Source organism: Mustela lutreola, chromosome 7 (assembly GCF_030435805.1).
Source record: "Mustela lutreola isolate mMusLut2 chromosome 7, mMusLut2.pri, whole genome shotgun sequence".
NCBI classification, from domain to species: domain Eukaryota; kingdom Metazoa; phylum Chordata; class Mammalia; order Carnivora; family Mustelidae; genus Mustela; species Mustela lutreola.
In genome coordinates, this window is record NC_081296.1 from 34,977,627 (window position 1) to 34,998,922 (window position 21,296).

The following is a 21,296-nucleotide window of genomic DNA, read 5'->3' on the forward strand; positions in this document are numbered from 1 at the left end:
GCCTGCCTCTCTGCCTACTTGTGATCTCTCTCTGTCAAATAAATAAATAAAATCTTTAAAAAAAAAAAAAATAAAAATAAAAAAATTAAAAAGTTTTGAAGAACAAACAAATAAAATCTTTAAAAAATTTCTTTGAAGAAACAGTGGCCAAAATTTTTCTAAATTTGAGGAAAAGCATAAACTCACAGATTCAAGAAACTTAATGAACAAAAAATAGAAAAAAACACAAAACCGTATCAAGGTATACTATAATGGAATAGCTTAAAACCATCATATGAAAAATATACTAAGCAGCCAAATGAAAACCAGAAATATTGTATGTATGTAGTAAAAAAGTATTAGAATGTGTGCTGCCTCTTTTAAAAAATTTATTTAAATTCAAGTTATTTAACACATGATAAATTATTAGTTCCTGGCATTGTGTGCTGCTTTTTAATCAGGGACAACCCCAGCATAAGATAATAGAACAAAACTATCAAGTGATTAAAGAAAAAAAAAACATTATCACATAATTCAACATCAATCAGAAATGAAAGTCAAAAGCATGGAGGACATGGAGAGTTAGAGAGAAGGGGGTTGGGGTAAATTGGAAGGGGAGGTGAATCATGAGAGACTATGGACTCTGAAAAACAATCTGAGGGGTTTGAAGTGGCAGGGGGGTGGGAGGTCGGGGTACCAGGTGGTGGGTATTATGGAAGGCACGGATTGCATGGAGCACTGAGTGTGGTGAAAAAATAATGATAATGTTATGCTGAAAATAAATAAATTAAAAAAAAAAAGAAATGAAAGTCAAATAAACACTTTCAGGCAAACAAAGGATAAGAAAATCTATTCCCAGTAGACCTGCAATATAAAAATTGTTAAGGGAAGTAATTCATGTGAAGAAAAAAGGTAAGAGATAGAACCTGAGAACTACATGTAAAAATGAAAAGCACAGGGAATGGTTTTGTAAATTATGTAAAAGATACCTGAAAAATCAGAAGAAAAAATTATAGTGGGATGTGGAATATACATATAGAAGTAAAATATGAGGCAATAATTACATAAAAACAAGAGAATATAGATACTACTATAAGATTTTAACTTATAATTAAAGTGGTTTAATATTATATAGTTATCATGATAGTTTAAGGTTACATATTTTAAATGAAGCAAACACTAAAAATAAAGCAGTAGAGATACTAAATCAATAAAGGAAAAAAAAATGGAATACTAAAAAAATAAGCCAAAAGGAGGGAGAAAAGAAAAAAAAGGAAAGAACAACAGAAGAACAAATGATAGTGAAATAGTATACTTAAAACAACTATAGCGGGACACCTGGATAGCTCAGTTGGTTAAAATAACTATAGCAATAATTTCACTAAAAATAAACTAATGAAAAACTGCAAACAGACTGTCAGAAAAGACGCACATATGATGATTATAAAGGTGCACAAAAATATACAGAGATGAAGTTACAAGAATAAAACTAAAAGAATGGGAAAAGATTTACCATGAAAATACTGAGTGGAAATGATACTAATATTAAATAAAGTAGACTTCACTGTAAGAAATATTACCCAAAACAAAGAAGGGCACTTTGTAATGGTAATGGGATCAATTTTTCAAGGAGATAAAATAATACTACATTTGTATCTATTTATCAACAAAGCTTCAAAATTTGAAGCAAAACTGGACAATACTGAAGCGTGAGATAGAAGTGTGAAATAATCAGAAAGGTGAATATTCTTTATGTAACTGATACAATATGAAACAGACAATATTAGAGATACAATGTGGAAGACTTTAACAGCACTGTCACCCAACTAGACCTAACTGACATTATAAAAACCACACCTACCACAAGCAAGTGCAACCCTGACCAAGACAAACCAGATGTTGGGCATAAAACAAGCTTCAATAAATTAAAAGGAACTGAAATTATGCAAATATCTTCTCTCACCACAGGAAATATCAAGAAAAAAAGATATCTGGAAAGTTCCCAATTATTTGAAAATTTAGCACTTACATTTTTAAGTAACCAATGGGTCAATGAATTTTTTTTAATTAGATTTATTTATTTTCAGCATAACAGTATTCATTATTTTTTCTCCATACCCAGTGCTCCATGCAATCCGTGCCCTCTATAGTACCCACCACCTGGTACCACAACTTCCCAAGCCCCTGCCACTTGTTTTCAGAGTCCATAGTCTCTCATAATTCAACTCCCCTTCCAATTTGCCCCAACTCTCTACTCTTCTCTAACTCCCCATGTCCTCCATGCTATTTGTTATGCTCCACAAATAAGTGAAACCATATAACTGACTCGCTCTGCTTGATTTATTTCACTCAGCATAATCTCTTGCAGTCCCGTCCATGTTGCTACAAAAGTTGGGTATTCATCCTTTCTGATGGAGGCATAATACTCCATAGTGTATATGGACCACATCTTCCTTATGCATTCGTCTGTTGAAGGGCATCTTGGTTCTTTGAACAGTTTGGCGACCGTGGCCATTGCTGCTATAAACATTGGGGTACAGATGGCCCTTCTTTTCACTACATCTGTATCTGTGAGGTAAATACCCAGGAGTGCAATTGCAGGGTTATAGAGAAGTTCTATTTTTATTTTCTTGAGGAATCTCCACACTGTTCTCCAAAGAGGCTGCACCAACCTGCATTCCCACCAACAGTGTAAGAGGGTTCCCCTTTCTCCACATCCCCTCCAACACATGTTTCCTGTCTTGTTAATTTTGGTCATTCTAACTGGTGTAAGGAAATGTTGAAAAACAAAAATAAAACTGGGGACATCACGTTACCTGATTTCAAGCTTTATTGGATACCTTTTAATTCTCAATGTGGTTTTAATTTGATCTCCCTGAGGGCTAGTGATGATGAACATTTTTTCATGTGTCTGATAGCCATTTGTATGTCTTCCTTGGAGAAGTGTCTGTTCATATCTTCTGCCCATTTTTTGATATGATTGCCTGTTTTGTATGTGTTGAGTTTGAGGAGTTCTTTTAGATCCTGGATATCAACCTTTTGTCTGTACTGTCATTTGCAAATATCTTCTCCCATTCCATGGATTGCCTCTTTGGTTTTTTTGACTGTTTCCTTTGCTGTGCAGAAGCTTTTGATTTTGATGAAGTCCCAAAAGTTCATCTTCCCTTTTGTTTCCTTTGCCTTTGGAGACTTATCTTCAAAGAAGTTGCTGTGGCTGATATCGAAGAGATTACTGCCTATGTTCTCCTCTAGGAATCTGATGGAATCCTGTCTCACGTTGAGGTCTTTTATCAATTTTGAGTTTATCTTTGTGTACGGTGTAAGAGAATGGTCGAGTTTCATTCTTCTACATATAGTTGTCCAGTTTTCCCAGCACTATTTATTGAAGAGACTATTTCCACTGCATATTTATTCCTGTTTTGTCAAAGATTATTTGACCATAGAGTTGAGGGTCCATATCTGGGCTCTCTACTCTGTTCCACTGGTCTATGTGTCTGTTTTTATGCCAGTACCATGCTATCTTGGTGACCACAGCTTTCTAATAAAGCTTGAAATCAGGTAACGTGATGTCCCCAGTTTTATTTTTGTTTTTCAACGTTTCCTTAGCGATTCGGGGCCTCTTCTGATTCCATACAAATTTCTGGATTATTTGCTCCAGCTCTTTGAAGAATACTGATGGAATTTTGATCAGAATGGCATTAAAAGTATAGATTGCTCTAGGCAGTATAGACATTTGAACAATGTTTATTCTTCCGATCCAAGAGCATTGAATGGTCTTCCATCTTTTTGTGTCTTCTTCAATTTCCTTCATGAGTGTTCTGCAGTTCTTCAAGTATAGATCCTTTACCTCTTTGGTTAGGTTTATTTCCAGGTATCTTATGGGTCTTGGTGCTATAGTAAATGGAATCGATTCTATAATTTCCCTTTCTGTATTTTCATTGTTAGTGTATAAGAAAGCCACTGATTTCTGCACATTGACTTTGTATCCTGCCACGTTGCTGAATTGCTGTATGAGTAGTTTGGGGGTGGAGTCTTTTGGGTTTTCCATATAAAGAATCATGTCATCTGCGAAGAGAGAGACTTTGACTTCTTCATTGCCAATTTGGATACCTTTTAATTCTCTTTGTTGTCTGATTGCTGTTGCTAGGACTTCTAATACTATGTTGAACAAGAGTGGTGAAAGTGGGCATCCTTGTCTTGTTCCTGATCTCAACGGGAAGGCTGCAAGCTTTTTCCCATTGAGGATGATATTTGCTGTGGGTCTTTCATAGACAGATTTGATGAAGTTCAGGAATGTTTCCTCTATCCCTATACTTTGAAGGGTTTTAATCATAAATGGATGCTGGATTTTGTCAAATGCTTTTTCTGCATCAATTGAGAGGACCATGTGGTTCTTCTCTCTTCTCATATTAATTTGTTCTATCACATTGATTGATTTGTGAATGTTGGACCATCCTTGTAGCGCAAGGATGAATCCCACCTGGTCGTGGTGGATAATCTTTTTAATGTGCTGTTGGATCCTGTTAGCTAGGATCTTGTTGAGAATCTTAGCATCCATATTCATCAGTGATATTGGTCTGAAATTCTCCTTTTTGGTAGGGTCTTTGCCTTGTTTGGGGATCAGGGTAATGCTGGCTTCATAGAAAGAGTCTGGAAGTTTTCCTTCTGCTTCAATTTTTTTGAAACAGCTTCAGAAGAACAGGTGTTATTTCTTCTTTGAAAGTTTGGTAGAATTCCCCAGGGAATCCGTCAGGTCCTGGGCTCTTGTTTTTTGGGAGGTTTTTGATCACTGCTTCAATCTCGTTACTAGATATCGGTCTATTCAGGTTGTCGATTTCTTCCTGGTTCAATTTTGGGAGTTTATAGTTTTCCAGGAATGCATCCATTTCATAAAGGTTGCTAAGCTTATTGGCATATAACTGTTGATAATAACTTCTGATGATTGTCTCTACTTCCTTCGTGTTAGTTGTGATCTCACCCTTTTCATTCATAATTTTATGAATTTGGGCTTTTTCTCTTTTCTTTTGGATTAGTGTGGCCAGTGGCTTATCGATCTTATTGATTCTTTCAAAAAACCAACTTCTAGTTTCATTGATATGTTCTACTGTATCTCTGGTTTCTACCTCATTGATCTCAGCTCTAATCTTGATGATTCCCCTTCTTATGTGTGGAGTTGGTTTGACTTTTTGTTGATTCTCCAGTTCTTTAAGGTGTAGAGAAAGCTGCTGTGTTCTGGATTTTTCAATTTTTTTGAGGGACGCTTGGATGGCTATGTATTTCCCCCTTAGGACCGTCTTTGCTGTATCCCATAGGTTTTGGACCGAAGTGTCTTCTTTCTCATTGGTTTCCATGAATTGTTTCAGTTCTTCTTTGATCTCCTGGTTGATCCAAGCATTCTTAAGCAAGGTGGTCTTTAGCTTCCAGGTGTTTGAATTCCTTCTGAACTTTTCCTTGTGATTAAGCTCCAGTTCCAGCATTGTGATCTGAGAGTATGCAGGTAATAATCTCAGTCTTTTGGTATCTGTTGAGTCCTGATTTGTGACCCAGTATGTGGTCTATTCTTGAGAAGGTTCCGTGTGCACTTGAGAAGAATGAGTATTCTGTTGCTTTAGGGTGGAATGTTCCGTATATATCTAAGAGGCCCATCTGGTCCAATGTGTCATTCAATGCTCTTGTTTCTTTATTGATTCTCTGCTTCAATGATCTATTTCTGAAAGAGGCGTGTTAAGATCTCCTACAATTAGTGTATTCATATCAATATGACTCTTTATCTTGATTAACAGTTTTCTTATGTAATTGGCTGCTCCCATATTGGGGGCATAGATATTTACAATTGTTAGATCATCTTGGTGGATAGTCTCTTTAAGGATTATGTAGTGTCCTTCTGTATCTCTGACTATAGTCTTTAGTTTAAAATCTAATCCATCTGATATGAGAATCGCTACCCCAGCCTTCTTTTGAGGTCCATTGGCATGAAAAATGCTTCTCCATCCCTTCACTTTTAGTCTGGGTTTATCTTTAGGTTCAAAATGGGTCTCTTGTAGACAACATATGGATGGGTCCTGTCATTTTATCCAATCTGCAACCCTGTGCCGTTTTATGGGCGCATTTAGGCCATTCAAATTGAGAGTGATTATTGATAGATACGTTTTTATTGACATCGAGTTACCTTTGAAGTCTTTCTTTCTGTAGATTGTCTCTATATTTCTGTTCAATGCTATTCTTAGGATTTTTCATCTTTTATAGAACCCCCCCTTAATATTTCCTGCAGTGTCGGCTTGGCGGTTGCACAGTCTTTTAATCCTTGCTAGTCTTGGAAACTCTTTATCTCTCCATCCATTTTGAATGTCAGTCTTGCTGGATAAAGTATTCTTGGCTGCATGTTCTTCTCATTTAGTGCCCTGAATATATCTAACCAGCCTCTTCTGGCTTGCCAGGTCTCTGTGGACAAGACTGACGTTATTCTGATGGGCTTCCCTCTGTAAGTAAGGAGCCTCTTTGCCCTGGCAGCTTTCAAGAGAGTATACCTACAATTATAATTCCTCAATTTGACTATCAGGTGTCGTGATTTTTTTTGGAATGTATAATCTTGGGTGGAGACCGTTCAGCCTCTAGCACATGAACGCTGGTTCCATTTGCAAGATTGGGAAAATTTTCATGAAGGACTTGTTCCACTATATCTTCTAGACTTCTTTCTTTCTCTTCAGGGATTCCAATAATTCTGACATTGGAACGTTTCATAGCATCATTTATTTCCGATTCTGTTTTCGTGGTTTCTTTTTTTTTTTTTTTAAAGATTTTATTTATTTATTTGACAGAGAGAAATCACAAGTAGTCGGAGAGGCAGGCAGAGAGAGAGAGAGGGAAGCAGGCTCCCTGCTGAGCAGAGAGCCCGATGCGGGACTTGATCCCAGGACCCTGAGATCATGACCCGAGCCGAAGGCAGCGGCTTAACCCACTGAGCCACCCAGGCGCCCCTGTTTTCATGGTTTCTAAGATGTTTGTTATAGGCTTCCCCCTGATCCTTTCTCTCTATCTGTTTGTCTTCCAGATCACTAATTCTATTTTATGTCTCAGCTACCCTAGCTTTGAGAGAGATTAGATTAGATTGGAACTCATTGAGAGCATTGTGAACCTCCTCCCTGGTAGCTTTAAGCTCCGCCCTAACATTGTGAACATCCTGTCTGGTCGCTTTCAGCTCGGCCCTAATCAATTCTGTTTGGTCATCCATGGCTTTCTCCAACCTAGCTATTGCCTGGATAATTGTTAGCCTGAATTCTCTTTCTGACATATTGTCTATGGTGATAGCAGTTAGCTCTGTTGCAGAAGGTCCATCCTCTGTATTTTTCTTCTGTTGGGCATTCCTCCTCCTAGTCATTCTGGTGGGAGATGACTGAACAGATGTAGCTGGATGTATTAACCGTGGTGCAGTGAAGGTGCACCCTGGAACACTTCTGAGCAATCAGGATTCCCCACCCAAATGAGAGGAAAAAGAAAAGGAAAAAGAAAAAAAAGAGATAGAGAGAGACAGGAAAGAAAGGGAAGATGAAAGAGAAGGTTCAGCCCAAATGGGCCCCAAGGTAAGATTTATGAAGTAGACAAACAAAAACAGAAAAACAAAAAGACTGATAAAAGTATATGACAAGAGAAAATATATATATATATGCAAATAAAGGAAGAACCTCGTCAAAAAGAACCCCAAGTGTAAGATTTATATACTATCAGGACAAACACAAAAACACAGAAACACTTGTGGAAGAAAAAGATGGGAGAGTGGTTATAAATTCTTAGTGTGTGCGAGGAAGTTTGTTTTGATTCTTCCTGGATGTATCTTGATATCTTTGTTAAAGGACTCAACTTTCCTAAGATAAAGGGGAATTAAAAATTAGTTTACCTATAGGGGTAGTACTGATTGGGGAAAGGGGATTACTTTGAAGTTTAATTCTATATGAATATTAGAAGATAACAATAAAAAGGAATAAACCAGACTAAACTAAAATTTTTTAAAAAAGAAGGAATTCAAAAAATAGAAATGCAAAAGAAAAACATAGGTGTATGTATCAAAAAGTTCAGGTTAGAAGGTTATTATGGAATTTGATGTACTGGATAGCTCGCTGTGATGGTTTTTAGGTTAAAAAAATTACCTATATTTATAAAAAAAAAAAATGAACCAGAGTAGTGGGAATGAATGAAAAATAACAGTTTTCCTATGAAGTAGTGGTTGTTCTCTTGTATTCCTTTTTTTTTCCTCTTTTTTTTTTTTCTTTCTTGGTTTGTTTTCTGGGGGAGGAGCCTGCCACCTGGATTTTCAGTCAATGATGTTCCCTGACTTAAGTCCTCCCACCCCTCTCAAGGGGGTGGGCTCTGAGGAAACTTTTTTTTTTTTTTCCCAAGCTTTTGTTCTCTGGCAGTTTTTATGTTTGTTCACTTTTTTTTTTTTTTCTCAGTTTGACCGCTTTTGATGGTTTTTGTAGTTTTAGAGGAAAGCAAACCGCACCCTGATCTCACTCTCAGAGAGAAGCCTCAGTCTGGCTGCAGAGCCTAAGTAAGTTCCCCCTTGGCGGCTGGCAGAGCAGGTTCCAAGTCGCGGTCCCGGGGGACGCAGGATTTTTTTTTTTTTTTTTTTTTTTTTTTTTAGTTTTGTTATGAATTGCTTTTATTAGAGTATTTCATTTTCTTATTGATTTGGATGAGCTCTTTTTATTTATTTATTTATTTATTTATTTATTTAATTTTTTTTATTTTTTTTAAATTTTTTATTTTTTATAAACATATATTTTTTATAAACATATATTTTTATCCCCAGGTCTGTGAATCACCAGGTTTACCCAAAGCCAAGGCAGTGGCGGCTGTCTGGTCGGCTCCAGACCGCCAGAGAGGTTCCAAGCAGCAATCGCACACTGAGATTTTCCAGCTGGCCGGGCTGGGAGTGCCTGGTTTTTCTGGGTCTAAGAGTGCCCGGCTTGCGCGTACCAATTTCAGGGGAGGCTGAGGTTCGCGCGCGGATCTCAGGCTCTGAGAATGGGGCGCAGGTCCATGAGCACCAGGCTGGGCCTTCGCGCACCTCTCTGTGGGGAGAGTTTGGTGCAGGCTCTGAAACAATGGTGCGTATCAAAGGACACTGGCTGGGCCTTTATACCTCTCTCAGGGGAGTATCTCAGGCTCTGTAACAGGGCTCGCGTGTTCTACCGCCCGTGGCTCCCATACCCTCACAGGAAATGGACCCCACTTGTTCTCGGGCGCGCTGGTGGCTTAGGGAGTGGTTTCTCCGCTGCACTCTCTCTGCCTCAGCACCAGGGGAGGCTGTCCTGGGACCAAGGACTTAAGCCCCTGTCCCTAGCCATCCTGATTCCCACAACTTCCCCTGAGATCTTTTACTCTTTTTGAATGCTTTCAACCAGTCTCGAAGTCAATGCTGGTCCCCAGACGCAGGGCACTCTGGCTCATATTGGGGAATTACTTTCCAACTAGTCGCCTCTGGACTCCCTTTTGTTTATCTTCTGATATCAGTCCGCCGTTACCTGCCCACTGGTGTCTTCACCCCCTGTAGAGATCCAGACATGTATAATTCTGATCTCAGGCTGATTTCATGGGTGATTGGAGTTCTTTGGTAGGTAATCAGCTCACTTTGGGGTACAAGTTGAAAAGGCGCCTCCTCCTACTTCCCTGCCATCTTGTCCCCCCCTGGGTCAATGAATTTGAAGTGAAACTGGAAAAAATATATTTTTTTTACTTGAGAGACAGAGAGAGAATGAGATAGAGCATGAGCAGGGGGAGGGGCAAAGGGAGAAGCAGACCCCCAGCTGAGCAGGGAGCCCGATACAGGACTCAATCCCAGGACTCCAGGATCATGACCCTAGCTGAAGGCAGCCGCTCAACCAACTAAGCCACCCAGGAGCCTGAAACTGGAAAATATTTTGAACTGAATGAACAATAAAACACAACATATAAAATATGTGGGACATAGCTTAGAGGGAAATTTATAGCTATAATCACATATATTAGAAAAGGAGTCAGGTTTCAAATCAGCAATCTTAAATTTTTACCTTACGAATCTAGGAAAAAAAATACCAAGTAAGCAGAGAAAAAATAATTAAAAACATAAGTGAAATACAAACACTGATACAGAACAGTTTCTCCTCTTACCAATAGCCTGAATTCCTAAGTGCTCATTTCCCTATATTACACTGTAGAACGTGTTCTCAGGACACTTTCTGCCTCTTTCCCAGCCTCCCTCACCAGTGTGTACATGTATGCATTGTTGTATGCAATGTGTGCATTGTTGTCATTGCTATTTAGAATTAGGTGGCACCTTAATCTTGGGGGAAAAAACTCAATTTTTGGCAATTTAGTATTATTTAACACATTAAATATTATTTATAAAAGTTAAAAAAAACATAAGTGAAATAGAAAAAATAAAGAAAAGTCAATGACAGTAAAAGTTCATTTTTGAAAAGATTAATAAAGCTGATAAATTCTTGGCCAGAATAATCAAAGAATAATTATAATTCCCCAGAATAAAAAAGGGGGTGTTAGTATAGATTCTTACAGGTTTAAAAAATGATAAAAATTTTGAAAGACTTCATTTTTTATAGAAATTTCAGGTTCACAGAAAAATTAAGAGAAAGATTCAGAGAGATTTACACCCATATACCTGCCATCCCAAACATGCTTACCTCCGATAGCAACACCTCCCAACAGAGTGGTACATTCATTACAAGTAATGAACCTACACTGACACATTATTACCACCCCAAGTTTATAGTTTACATTACAATTTACTCTATAGTGTTCTATATTCTATGGGTTTGGACAAATATATAATTATATGTATCCACCATTATAAGTATCATATAGAGTCCTTTCACTAACCTAAAAATCCTCTTTGTTCTGCCTATTCATCTCTCCCTCTCCCCAACCTCTGGCAACCACACATCTTTTTTGCTGTTTTTATAACTTTGTCTTTTCCAGAATGTCATATACAAATGCAAATTGCCATTTCCAACAACATGGATGGACTTTGAGGGCATTATACTTAGCAAAATAAGTCAGACAAAGACATATATCGTATGATCTCATTTTGGTAACCAAAAACAAAACAACAACAAAAAAAACAACCAAGCTCACAGATGAAGAACAGACTAATGGTTGCCACATGAGGGGAAGCAAAATGGTAGAAGAGAGTCAAAAAGTAAAAACTCCCAGTTATAAAATAAATGTCATGGGTTGTAATGTATAGCACAGCAACTATAGTTGATAATACAGTACTGTATATTTGAAAGTTGCTGAGATTGAATCTTAAAAAATAAAAAAAATTCTATAACTATATATGGTGACAGATGTTAATGACTATGGTGATCATTTCACAATATAAAAACATCAAATCATTATCTTGTACATCTGTAACTAATACAATGTTATATGTCAATTATATCTCAATAATCAATATAGAATTATGCAGTTTTTATATGTGAATTGTATAGGATGTGAATATATCTCAATAAAACTATTATAAAAATCAATATAATGAAGTTTGTTGATAAAATTAAAAGGCACATTTCAATAGATGCAGAAAAGGCTTTTGAAAACATCGAATATCTATGAAAAAAGCTCTCAGGAAACTAAGAATAAAAAAAGCAGCTTCAACTTGATAAAGGGCATCTACATAAAATGACACCTAACATAATACCTTAACATGAAAAACTAATTGCTTTCTCCCTAAGAACAGGACAAAATCTGTTCAAAATTTTGCACAAAGATGCAATACAGTGCAAGAGGCAATGAAGAGAAGTAGACAGTATATAATTGAAAAAAAACAAAACTGTTTTTATTCTCATATATGTTTATGTACCTAAAGAAATATTACAAACTCACAAAACTATTAGATCTCATAAGTCAATATGGCAAGGTCCCAGTATATAAAGTTAATATAAAAATCAGTTGTTTCTGTATACTGACAACAACAAAAAAAGAAGTAAAACTATTTTCAATAGCATCAAAAAACTAAAAGTGCTAGGGATAAATTTAGTAAGATATTTGTAAAACTTCTACACTGAGAATTACAAGATATTACTAGAAATTAAAGAAACTAAACACCCTAATCATGGGTGGAAGACCCAATACTATCAGATAGATGTTAGTTCTAGTTACTCCTAAGCTAATCTGTAGATACAATGCAACACCAAACAAAATCCCAACTGGTCTTTTTATTTTAGAAACTAAAAATTAATCCTAATATTTATGGAAAAACAAAAGACCCAGAAAAAGAAAACAATCTCAAAAAAAAAAAAAAAAAGTTGGAAGACTTCTAATTTATTTCAATACTTAATATAAAGCCATGGTAACCAAGACAGTTTGAAGACAGATGAATATATCAGTGGAACAGAACTCACCAGAGAGTCCAGAAATGGATCTACACTTCAAAGGCTGATTTTTATTTTTTATCAAGGTTTTAAAATAGACGAATGAAATAGTCTAAAAACAGACTCATACACAAAGGGAAGATTTCTTCCTCCCTTCCTCCCTCTCTCTCTTCCTCCCTTCCTTTCTTCTTTTCCTTTCCTTTTGTTCTTTCTTTTTTCTTTTCTTTCTTTCTTTATTTTTTTTAAAGATTTTATTTATTTGACAGAGAGAGATCACAAGTAGAGAGAGAGAGGAAGGAGCAGGCTCTCTGCTTAGCAGAGAGCCCGATGCGGGACTCGATCCAGGACCCTGAGATCATGACCTGAGCTGAAGGCAGAGGCTTAACCCACTGAGCCACCCAGGCAGCCCCATTTCTTTTCTTTTTTTTTCCCCAAAATGCTACCTGTATAATGGAAAAAGAAACCTTTTCAGCTAATAATGTTAGAGCAACTCTTTACCTATATGGAAAAATAAACTTGGACCAATGCTTCATATCATAACCATTAATTTATTTGAGATTAATCATAAGCCTAAATAAAAAAATAAAACTTACAAAGCTTCTAGAAAAAAATACAGAAGGATTTTTAACCTTTGTTCAGAGACCTCTTAGAACCCCAAAACCCAAAACAGACACCATCACAAGTAAAAACCTTTGCTTATCAAAGGCTATCTTCAAGAAAATGTAATAGGCTTTTTCCAGACTGTAAGAACAAATTAGCAATACACATATCTGACAAGGAACTTTGTGGTCAGAATATATAAACAACTCAAAAGTAAGGTGACAACTCAACTTTTAAAATGAGCAAAAACCTTCAGAAGACACTTCATAAAGAAAGATACTGAATGGTTAAAATGCACATGAAAAGATGCTCAATATACTATTAATCACTAGGGAAATGCAAATTAGAAACACACTGAGATACTTTGACACTCTCACTGAAATAGGCTAAAATTTTGAAAAAACTAACAATATCAAGTGTGTACTGGGAAGACTGTGGAGCAACTGGAACTCCCACATATTGCTGGTAGGCATGTAAAAGAGTACAACCACTATGGAAAAGGGTATTCCACTTCTAGGTATTTACCCAGGAGAAATGAAAAAATATATACTCGAAGACTTGAGGGGAGCTTAATTAACAAATGCTCAAAACTGGAAACCCAAAAGTCTATCAACAGATGAATAAATAAAAATTGGAGGATATGCACACAACGATATGTATAATAATAAAAAGACTCAAAACTATCTACACATAAAACAGTGATATATCTCAAAACGGTACACTTAGTAAAAAAAAGTCAGCCACAAGGGAGTTTGATTTCATTGGTATGCCTTTCCTGAACAGGAAAAAGTAATCTATAATCATAGAAAGCAGGTCAGTGATTACCACAGACTAGGAGTGATAAGAAACCCACCCGAAAGAGGCACAAAGACAATTTTGATAGGAGTATGGATTACATGAGTATCTAGATCTGTCAGAAGTCAACAAACCATACTGAATCACTCTACATTTCACTTAAATAAATCATACTGCAATGAAGAATAAAGTCTACAGATAGAAGTAGATATGTATAGAAAATATTAGGAACAGAACTGTAGAGATTTTTCCTATAATTTTATAATTTTAATAAACTACCACTACTTATGTTTCAAAAGACAAACAAAACAAAAGTCAAGCTCTTGAGGATAGCCCCACCAAAAAGGGAACATTTGGGCAAAGACCAGAAGGAGATAAGGGATGTAGGTGTATGGATATATGTGGGAAGAGGAAACCTGAGGTTTTGAGAAGTGACATGATCTAATTTACATTTTAATACTCTGGCTAGAGAATTTGGAATAGACTGGAAGGAGGCAAGGTCAGAAACAATGATAATAGTCACAGAGCTCATACAGTAATTCAGGCAAGAGATGACGACGGACTGGTTCAGGGGAAGCAATGAAGTTAAGCATAGTCGAATTCTGAATGTATGTATATATTTTAAATTAAGGCTAACATAATTTGCAGTTGGACTGGATGTGAGGTGTGGGAGAAAGAAAGTCAAGAATTTTGGCATACAAAGCTAGAATACAGTATCCATTTACTGAGACAGAGAAGACTATGGGATGAAGGGGTTTTGATGAGTGGGGTGAGGGAGAGAACAGGAGCTTGTGTTGGAGTAAATTGAAGATATTAAGTTGGTGGTCATTACTAAGTAGATGATATTCAGAGACAGGACTGGGGGAGCTTAGCAACGAAATGTGTACACAGAGGGAAAAAAAGAATTCATAAAAATAGCATTTCTGTGTCAGGGCAGCAAACTTCTTAGCATAAACTAGAAATGAAGGTCAGGAATACCTTCAAGTATACTACGAAAATATTTTTAGGAAGTTAGAGGGATCTCAAAAAATACAAACAAAAAAGCCTTTTCTATTCTTTGCTTGAATGAGTACTTTGCAAGTTTTCATTGATTCTGGAAGATGAAATGGACACCTTTAATTACAATCTGAAATTGGAAACTAGAGTGATAACCACCATTCACCTTCTAGAACTGTATTGCAATAATCCCACAGGTCAAGCTTCTTCAACTTTGAAAACATCTGGTAATAAAAGTAAAACAGGGGCACCTGGGTGGCTCAGTGGGCTAAAGCCTCTGCCTTCGGCTCAGGTCGTGGTCCCAGGGTCCTGGGATTGAGCCCCGAGTCAGGCTTTCTGCTCAGCAGGGAGCCTACTTCCCTTCCTCTCTCTGCCTGCCTCTCTGCCTACTTGTGATCTCTGTCAAGTAAATAAATAAAATCTTAAAAAAAAAAAAGTAAAACAACATATTTAGATTACCTTCTCCCAAAGTGCAAAAATTATCTACACTACAGAGGAACTACATCTGTGTCCTAAGACTCATCAGTCATCAGGTGATGCTCAAAGCATGTGAGGTAATGATGTACTACTACACAGCTGTCTGATCCTCGGATGTTACTTTGGAGGCTGATGATAAACTACAGGTCTGACAACTCACTTTCCATTTCAAGATATTTCTTGAACTTTTTCTTGTTGTGACAGGCAACCAAATTGATTAAACCTAGTCATGGGATTTGACACTACAGCCAGCAGACTTCTATTTGTTGATTGCTATTGATTTTCTTTGATACCTCATTTAAAAATCAATAGTTGGAAAGAAAAATAGGCTTAGTTTACACATACTTAAACATACTACTGAATGCTGGAGAAGGCACAAGTTTGGCAGGGCTTTGGCATCCAATTATAAGAAGAGCTCTTAACAGGTGAAAGCAAGGGCTTTAGATCGATATGCAGTTCTCTTTCTCAATCAAAGAAAGTGGCTATAAATTAGGCTCATCAGTATTATTTTCAAGGCTTTCTTAAAGCAAACAAGTTTAAACTTTTGTGTGAGGCAGAGGGTCTTCCTCAGATATACATTAAAAAGGATATATCACTAACAGTTTCTGTTTTGATTTGAAGGATATTTATGGTACCTGGAGTTCATCCGGGCTTTTATCTTTTTGGCTTTTCTTTTATTTTTCTGCCGCTCTTCTCCATCTTTCAAAGGTTCTGGTAGAGCTGCACTTTCAACCACAATGTCAATAACATACTTCTTTAAAGAGAGATGCTCCTGCAAGATAAAAAACGATGATGATGATGTTGGTTAAAAAATGACAGCATTGCAACAGACTACAGTGAGTATAAAAGGGTACACAGATGAAAGTAAAAGCAATCTTTAAGAAATTCTGGTTTGGGGACGCCTGGGTGGCTCAGTGGGTTAAGCCGCTGCCTTCGGCTCAGGTCATGATTCCAGGGTCCTGGGATCGAGTCCCACATCGGGTTCTCTGCTCAGCAGGGGGCCTGCTTCCCTTCCTCTCTCTCTGCCTGCCTCTCTGCCTACTTGTGATTTCTCTCTGTCAAATAAATAAATAAAATCTTAAAAAAAAAAGAAATTCTGTTTTTCACAATTGCTTTGGAAAACACTGAAGAAACTGTTTTACTTAAGATTTCATTGACTTAAGGAGGGCACATGATGTGATGGGCACTGGGTGTTATATGAAACTGATAAATTATTGAACACTACATCTGAAACTAATGATGTACTGTAAGTTGGCTAACTGAATTTAAATTTAAAAAAGGATTTCATTGACTTATCAAACATTTGCTGCACATCAACTGTGATAAATGCTAAGGCTACAAGGACATATGCTTGTCCCTCACAACCACACAGTGTAGAGAGGTTTAAAATACACACACACACACACACCTACAATATCAACCAATAAGTGCCAATTAGAAAGTTAGAGTGCTACAGGAGTTCAAAAGGGAAACAAAAGCACTGTTCACTGGGGGCGAGGAGGAAAGGTTTCAAGAAGGAAGTACCAGGTCTGCTATCTCTTGAAGGACAGACTGAATTTGAACATATGGATATTGGATATATGTGTGTGTGTTTGGACTGGGTGTTAGGAAGGTGGCAGAAAGGAAAAATAAAAAGGGCAACTCAAAAAACACAAGCAGAGATGAAAACAAAATATGGTTATTGGCAACAGAGATCTGGTTTAGCTGGAGCACGCAGAATCTGGTCCCATGTCCCTCCTTACCAATGTTTGATTTTATCCCCCTCACTAAAAATCACTTCCTTGTGTGTACATTCCCTTCCCCTCTCTTCTTTATTCATACTTGCATGGCAAAATCCAAACTCCAAATCCAACTTTCACCCTGCTCTGTACACATACCTGGGCAGATTAAAGTGGTTATAATTACAAATTGTGTTGACTATTCTCACATTAAATTTATGACATTACACCTCAAATGGCCTCTAGTATTGCCAGGCAATCAAGGAAACAAACTATTTTCTCCACACACTCCAGAAATTATTTTAGACTTTCCCCTCAAATTTCTAACACCCTGTAGATCACCTCCTTTTTCCTGAAATTTTTTCCCCACTAGGTTTCCAGATGTTACACTATCTTCCTAACCTATAAGCCACATCTTCTAACTCTTCTTTGCTGGACCCTTTTGCTCTGCTTAACCAGTACATGTTGGAGCATCCCCCAACTAGTCTTCTCTATCCAAACTCACTCATCAAATACAGTGACTTGAAATACTACTTGCACAAAGGCAATTCCCCAATTTTTATCTCTAGCCTTGACTTCTCCTCTGAACTCTACTCCTATATCAAACTGTCTAAAAATCTCCATATATTTCCATCACAAGCATTTCCAAATAACAGTCCATTACAAAACAGTTATACTCCCCATATACATACCCTTCCCGGAGTGTTTCCCATTTCAGTAAATGGTACTATCATTCACACAATTGCTCACAAATACATCAGCAAATCTTAGGAGCTTACTTCCAAATATATCCCAAAATTCATCCCAAACCAAATCACTTCTCCCCACCACCATCATCAGCTCTTGTCTGTACTACCACAACAGCCTCTTAACTGGTCTCCCAACTTCTAATCAGACACTCAAGTCTTTTTGTTACAAAAGCAGTCAGTGATATTTTAAAAATATTAATCACATCATTCTTCATATTAAAATTTTGCCTTCTCACCACATTTCAGTAAAATCCAAAGTCCTCACAATGGCCTACCAAGCTTCTATCATTGATTTCTCTGACCTCACATATACTACTCTTTTCTTTTTTAAAAATTTTTTAAAATTAAAAAAAAATTTTTATAAACATATAATGTATCATTAGCCCCAGGGATACACGTATGTGAATCGCCAGGTTTACACACTTCACAGCACATACCCTCCCCAATGTCCATAAGCCCACTACCCTCTCCCTTCCCCCCTCAGTTTGTTTTGTGACATTAAGAGTCTCTTATGGTTTGTCTCCCTCCCGATCCCATCTTGTTCCATTTATTATTTTCCTACCCCTCAAACCCCACATGTTGCATCTTCACTTCCTCATATCAGGGAGATCATATGATAGTTGTCTTTCTCTGATTGACTTATTTCACTAAGCATAATACTGTCTAGTTCCATCCACATCGTTGCAAATGGCAAGAATACTACTCTTTTCTTTATTCACTTTGCTCCATCCACAGTAGAGTGGATGTTGTTGTTCTCCACATTCATCAGGACTGTTACTGCCTCAGAAATCTATTTATGTTGTTCCCTGAGCCAAGAATAGTCTTCTTCCAAGTATTTGCATGGTCTAAGCTAAAATGAATACACAATCTCAAGTAACACTCTTTACTAGCTGCCCTCTCTTTATTCTGTTTATCTTTCTTCATAGGACTTGCCTAACATCAAATATTCATTTGCAATCTCCTGCAGTAGAATACAAGTTTCATGAGGGTAATGACTTTGTTCTGTTCATTGATGTTTCTGTATCTGGGTATTACGGCCTCACATATGGTAGGCAATCAATAAATATGTATTCAATAAATGACTAAATGAGAAAAGAGTAATGTAGTAAGAACTAATAACAGTATTTATGGTCAAATAAGTGAAGGTGCTCAAAAAGTGCAAACTTCCAGTTACATAAGTTAAATAAATCCTGGGGATGTAATGTACAGCATGGTGACTATAGTTAACAATACTGTATTAAAAGTTTGAAAGTTTCTAATAGATTAGATCATTAAAAATTGAAAAGAAAAAAGAAAGAAAGAAGACTTTCTAACTTTGGGCAAGTAATTTGACTTCATCATCACAAGAAAAAAATTGTAACTATATGTGGTAATAGATATTAATTAAATTAGTTGTGATAATTATTTCACTACATATATATGTATATATATACACACAGATATACACACACATTCAAAACATTATGTTGTACACCTAAAACTAATACAATGTTATATGTCAATTATCTCAATTTAAAAAAACACAAAAATATTTATGAAGGCTTATTACTAAGCTATACTTTACATATAATTGCTCATTTAGTCCTTTTAGCTATACTTATTACATACATAGAAGATATGTATTTTTATTATTCCCATTTAAATTATAAGAACAAACACAAAAAGTCAAATTACTTGCCCAAAGTGAGAATGTCAAAATCATAACTGAGTAACTTTTGCAGAGGGTACAGTGATAAAGCCTAAATTTAAATCAGACAGTATGATTAGTTTCTATACTCTTGGCTTCTATACTGTATACCTCTATACTTCTATACTCTATACCTTGAAGATATGACTGGAAAATAAGTTTGGGCCACAGAATTGTACTCATTATGAAAGTTTTCAAATCATAAAGAACCAAAAATTAAAAATAAACCCAAAACTCTATAGCCAAAGGGAGAATATATTCTCTCAAAAGTAGAAGCAATTACTTTCTTTGATAAGCTAGGTCCCTTTATTTCAAATCCAACTAGAAAAAGTAATGCAGGTCTCAAATCAAATGAAAGCAATAATATAAATAAAGATAAATAAAATAAAATTAAATTAAAGGAAAGATAATCCTCTTACCATATCTCCTAAGGGTACATGGTACAAAGCAAGTTATCACCATCCATGTTATCATTTTTTAATACTTACTGTGTGATCAGCAAAGGGCTAAATGGCATACGTTATTTCCTATAATCTCAACCCCACAAAACAGGTGGAAATATGTTTACATTTTACAAGATGCTTAACAGTGGCTCAAAGAGGTTGTTGTTATGTCCACAGTCACAAAGCTCAAGGTCAAAACCACAACTGGCTGACTTCACAAGACCAGGCTTTTCTAGTACTCTACATTCTACTCTCTAGTACTCTACATTCCCTCCACTGCAAATATTTAACATGGCTCACACAGACTAAGTCTCTCATGTAAATTTCTATTTCTACACCAAGGAAAAGTAATATTTTAAATGACATCTTTAATTTTATAAAAGTTCCAATTATACTATTTTCAGCTATATATAAATGTCATTTAGATATCTCATAGAATCCACTTAGGATCCTTATAAATAAATGCAGACACTACATAAGAAAACTTGGGGCTCTATCCAGAACTATAAAAAATTACATCTTTTTAAAGAACAATTCATTTACATATGCAAACATACATGCATTATGTACTCATATTAACATTTTTTAAAAATCTGACAACTATAAACAAATGAGAACATATTCGATTTTTATGACTATTTTAATAGTAAGCTCTTTCTTTTTTTTTTTTTTAAGATTTTATTTACTTTATTTGACATAGATTACAAGTAGGCAGAGAGGCAGGCAGAGAGAGAGGAGGAAGCAGGCTCCCTGCTGAGCAGAGAGCCCGATTCGGGGCTCAATCCCAGGACCCTGGGATCATGACCTGAGCCGAAGGCAGAGGCTTTAACCCACTGAACCACCCAGGCGCCTCAGTAAGTTCTTTCTTAATATAAAATCAGTAGGTGTTAATTATAGAATATATGAATAAGATTAAGAAATAAAAATCTCAAAAAATATTAAGAAACAAAAACAAAAAAGAAAAAATCTATAACGGTAACACCTAAAAATAATAATTTGATTATATCCTTCCAGAACCTTTCTTTGTAAATATATTTTTGTAAAAGTGGGAGATACCATTTATGATATTTTATAAACTGTTTTTTTTTTAATAAACTTTTTTTTTTTCATTTAACTTTGCAAATATAGGTGTGGCCTCAGTGGCTTAGTCAACTAAACATCTGCCTCCAGCTTGGGTCATGATCCCAGGATCCTGGGATCCAGCCCTGTCCGGCTCCCTGCTCAACTGGGAGGTGTGCGGAAAGCAGCCCTCTGGCTCACATCTGCTAAGGGACCCTGAGCAATTCGTGGAGACTCTCTGCGTCTCTGCAGAAAAACACAGCATCCCTGGTCCCCTTGGGGCCAATTGGGAGCCCAGAATGAGCAGCATGGTGGCCTCCCCAAACACACTAATTCTATGTCTCCCACTCCACTGCCCCCCCACCCAACACCTGTGCTCACTCTCTCTCTCAAATAAATAAATAAAAATTTTAATTTTAAAAAACTGCACA

General features: G+C 36.5%; 1 protein-coding gene across 4 annotated transcripts in view; it reads right to left on the reverse strand.

Annotated features, from left to right (window-relative positions):
- The window catches only part of SCAPER (S-phase cyclin A associated protein in the ER), a 521,195-nt gene that overhangs the window by 260,442 nt on the left and 239,457 nt on the right, over nucleotides 1–21,296 (reverse strand). For all 4 annotated transcript variants that reach the window (XM_059180289.1, XM_059180288.1, XM_059180286.1 and 1 more), the window contains one exon: nucleotides 15,845–15,981. In XM_059180289.1, the coding sequence (XP_059036272.1) occupies nucleotides 15,845–15,981 (137 nt within the window). The remainder of the gene's footprint in view (nucleotides 1–15,844; nucleotides 15,982–21,296) is intronic.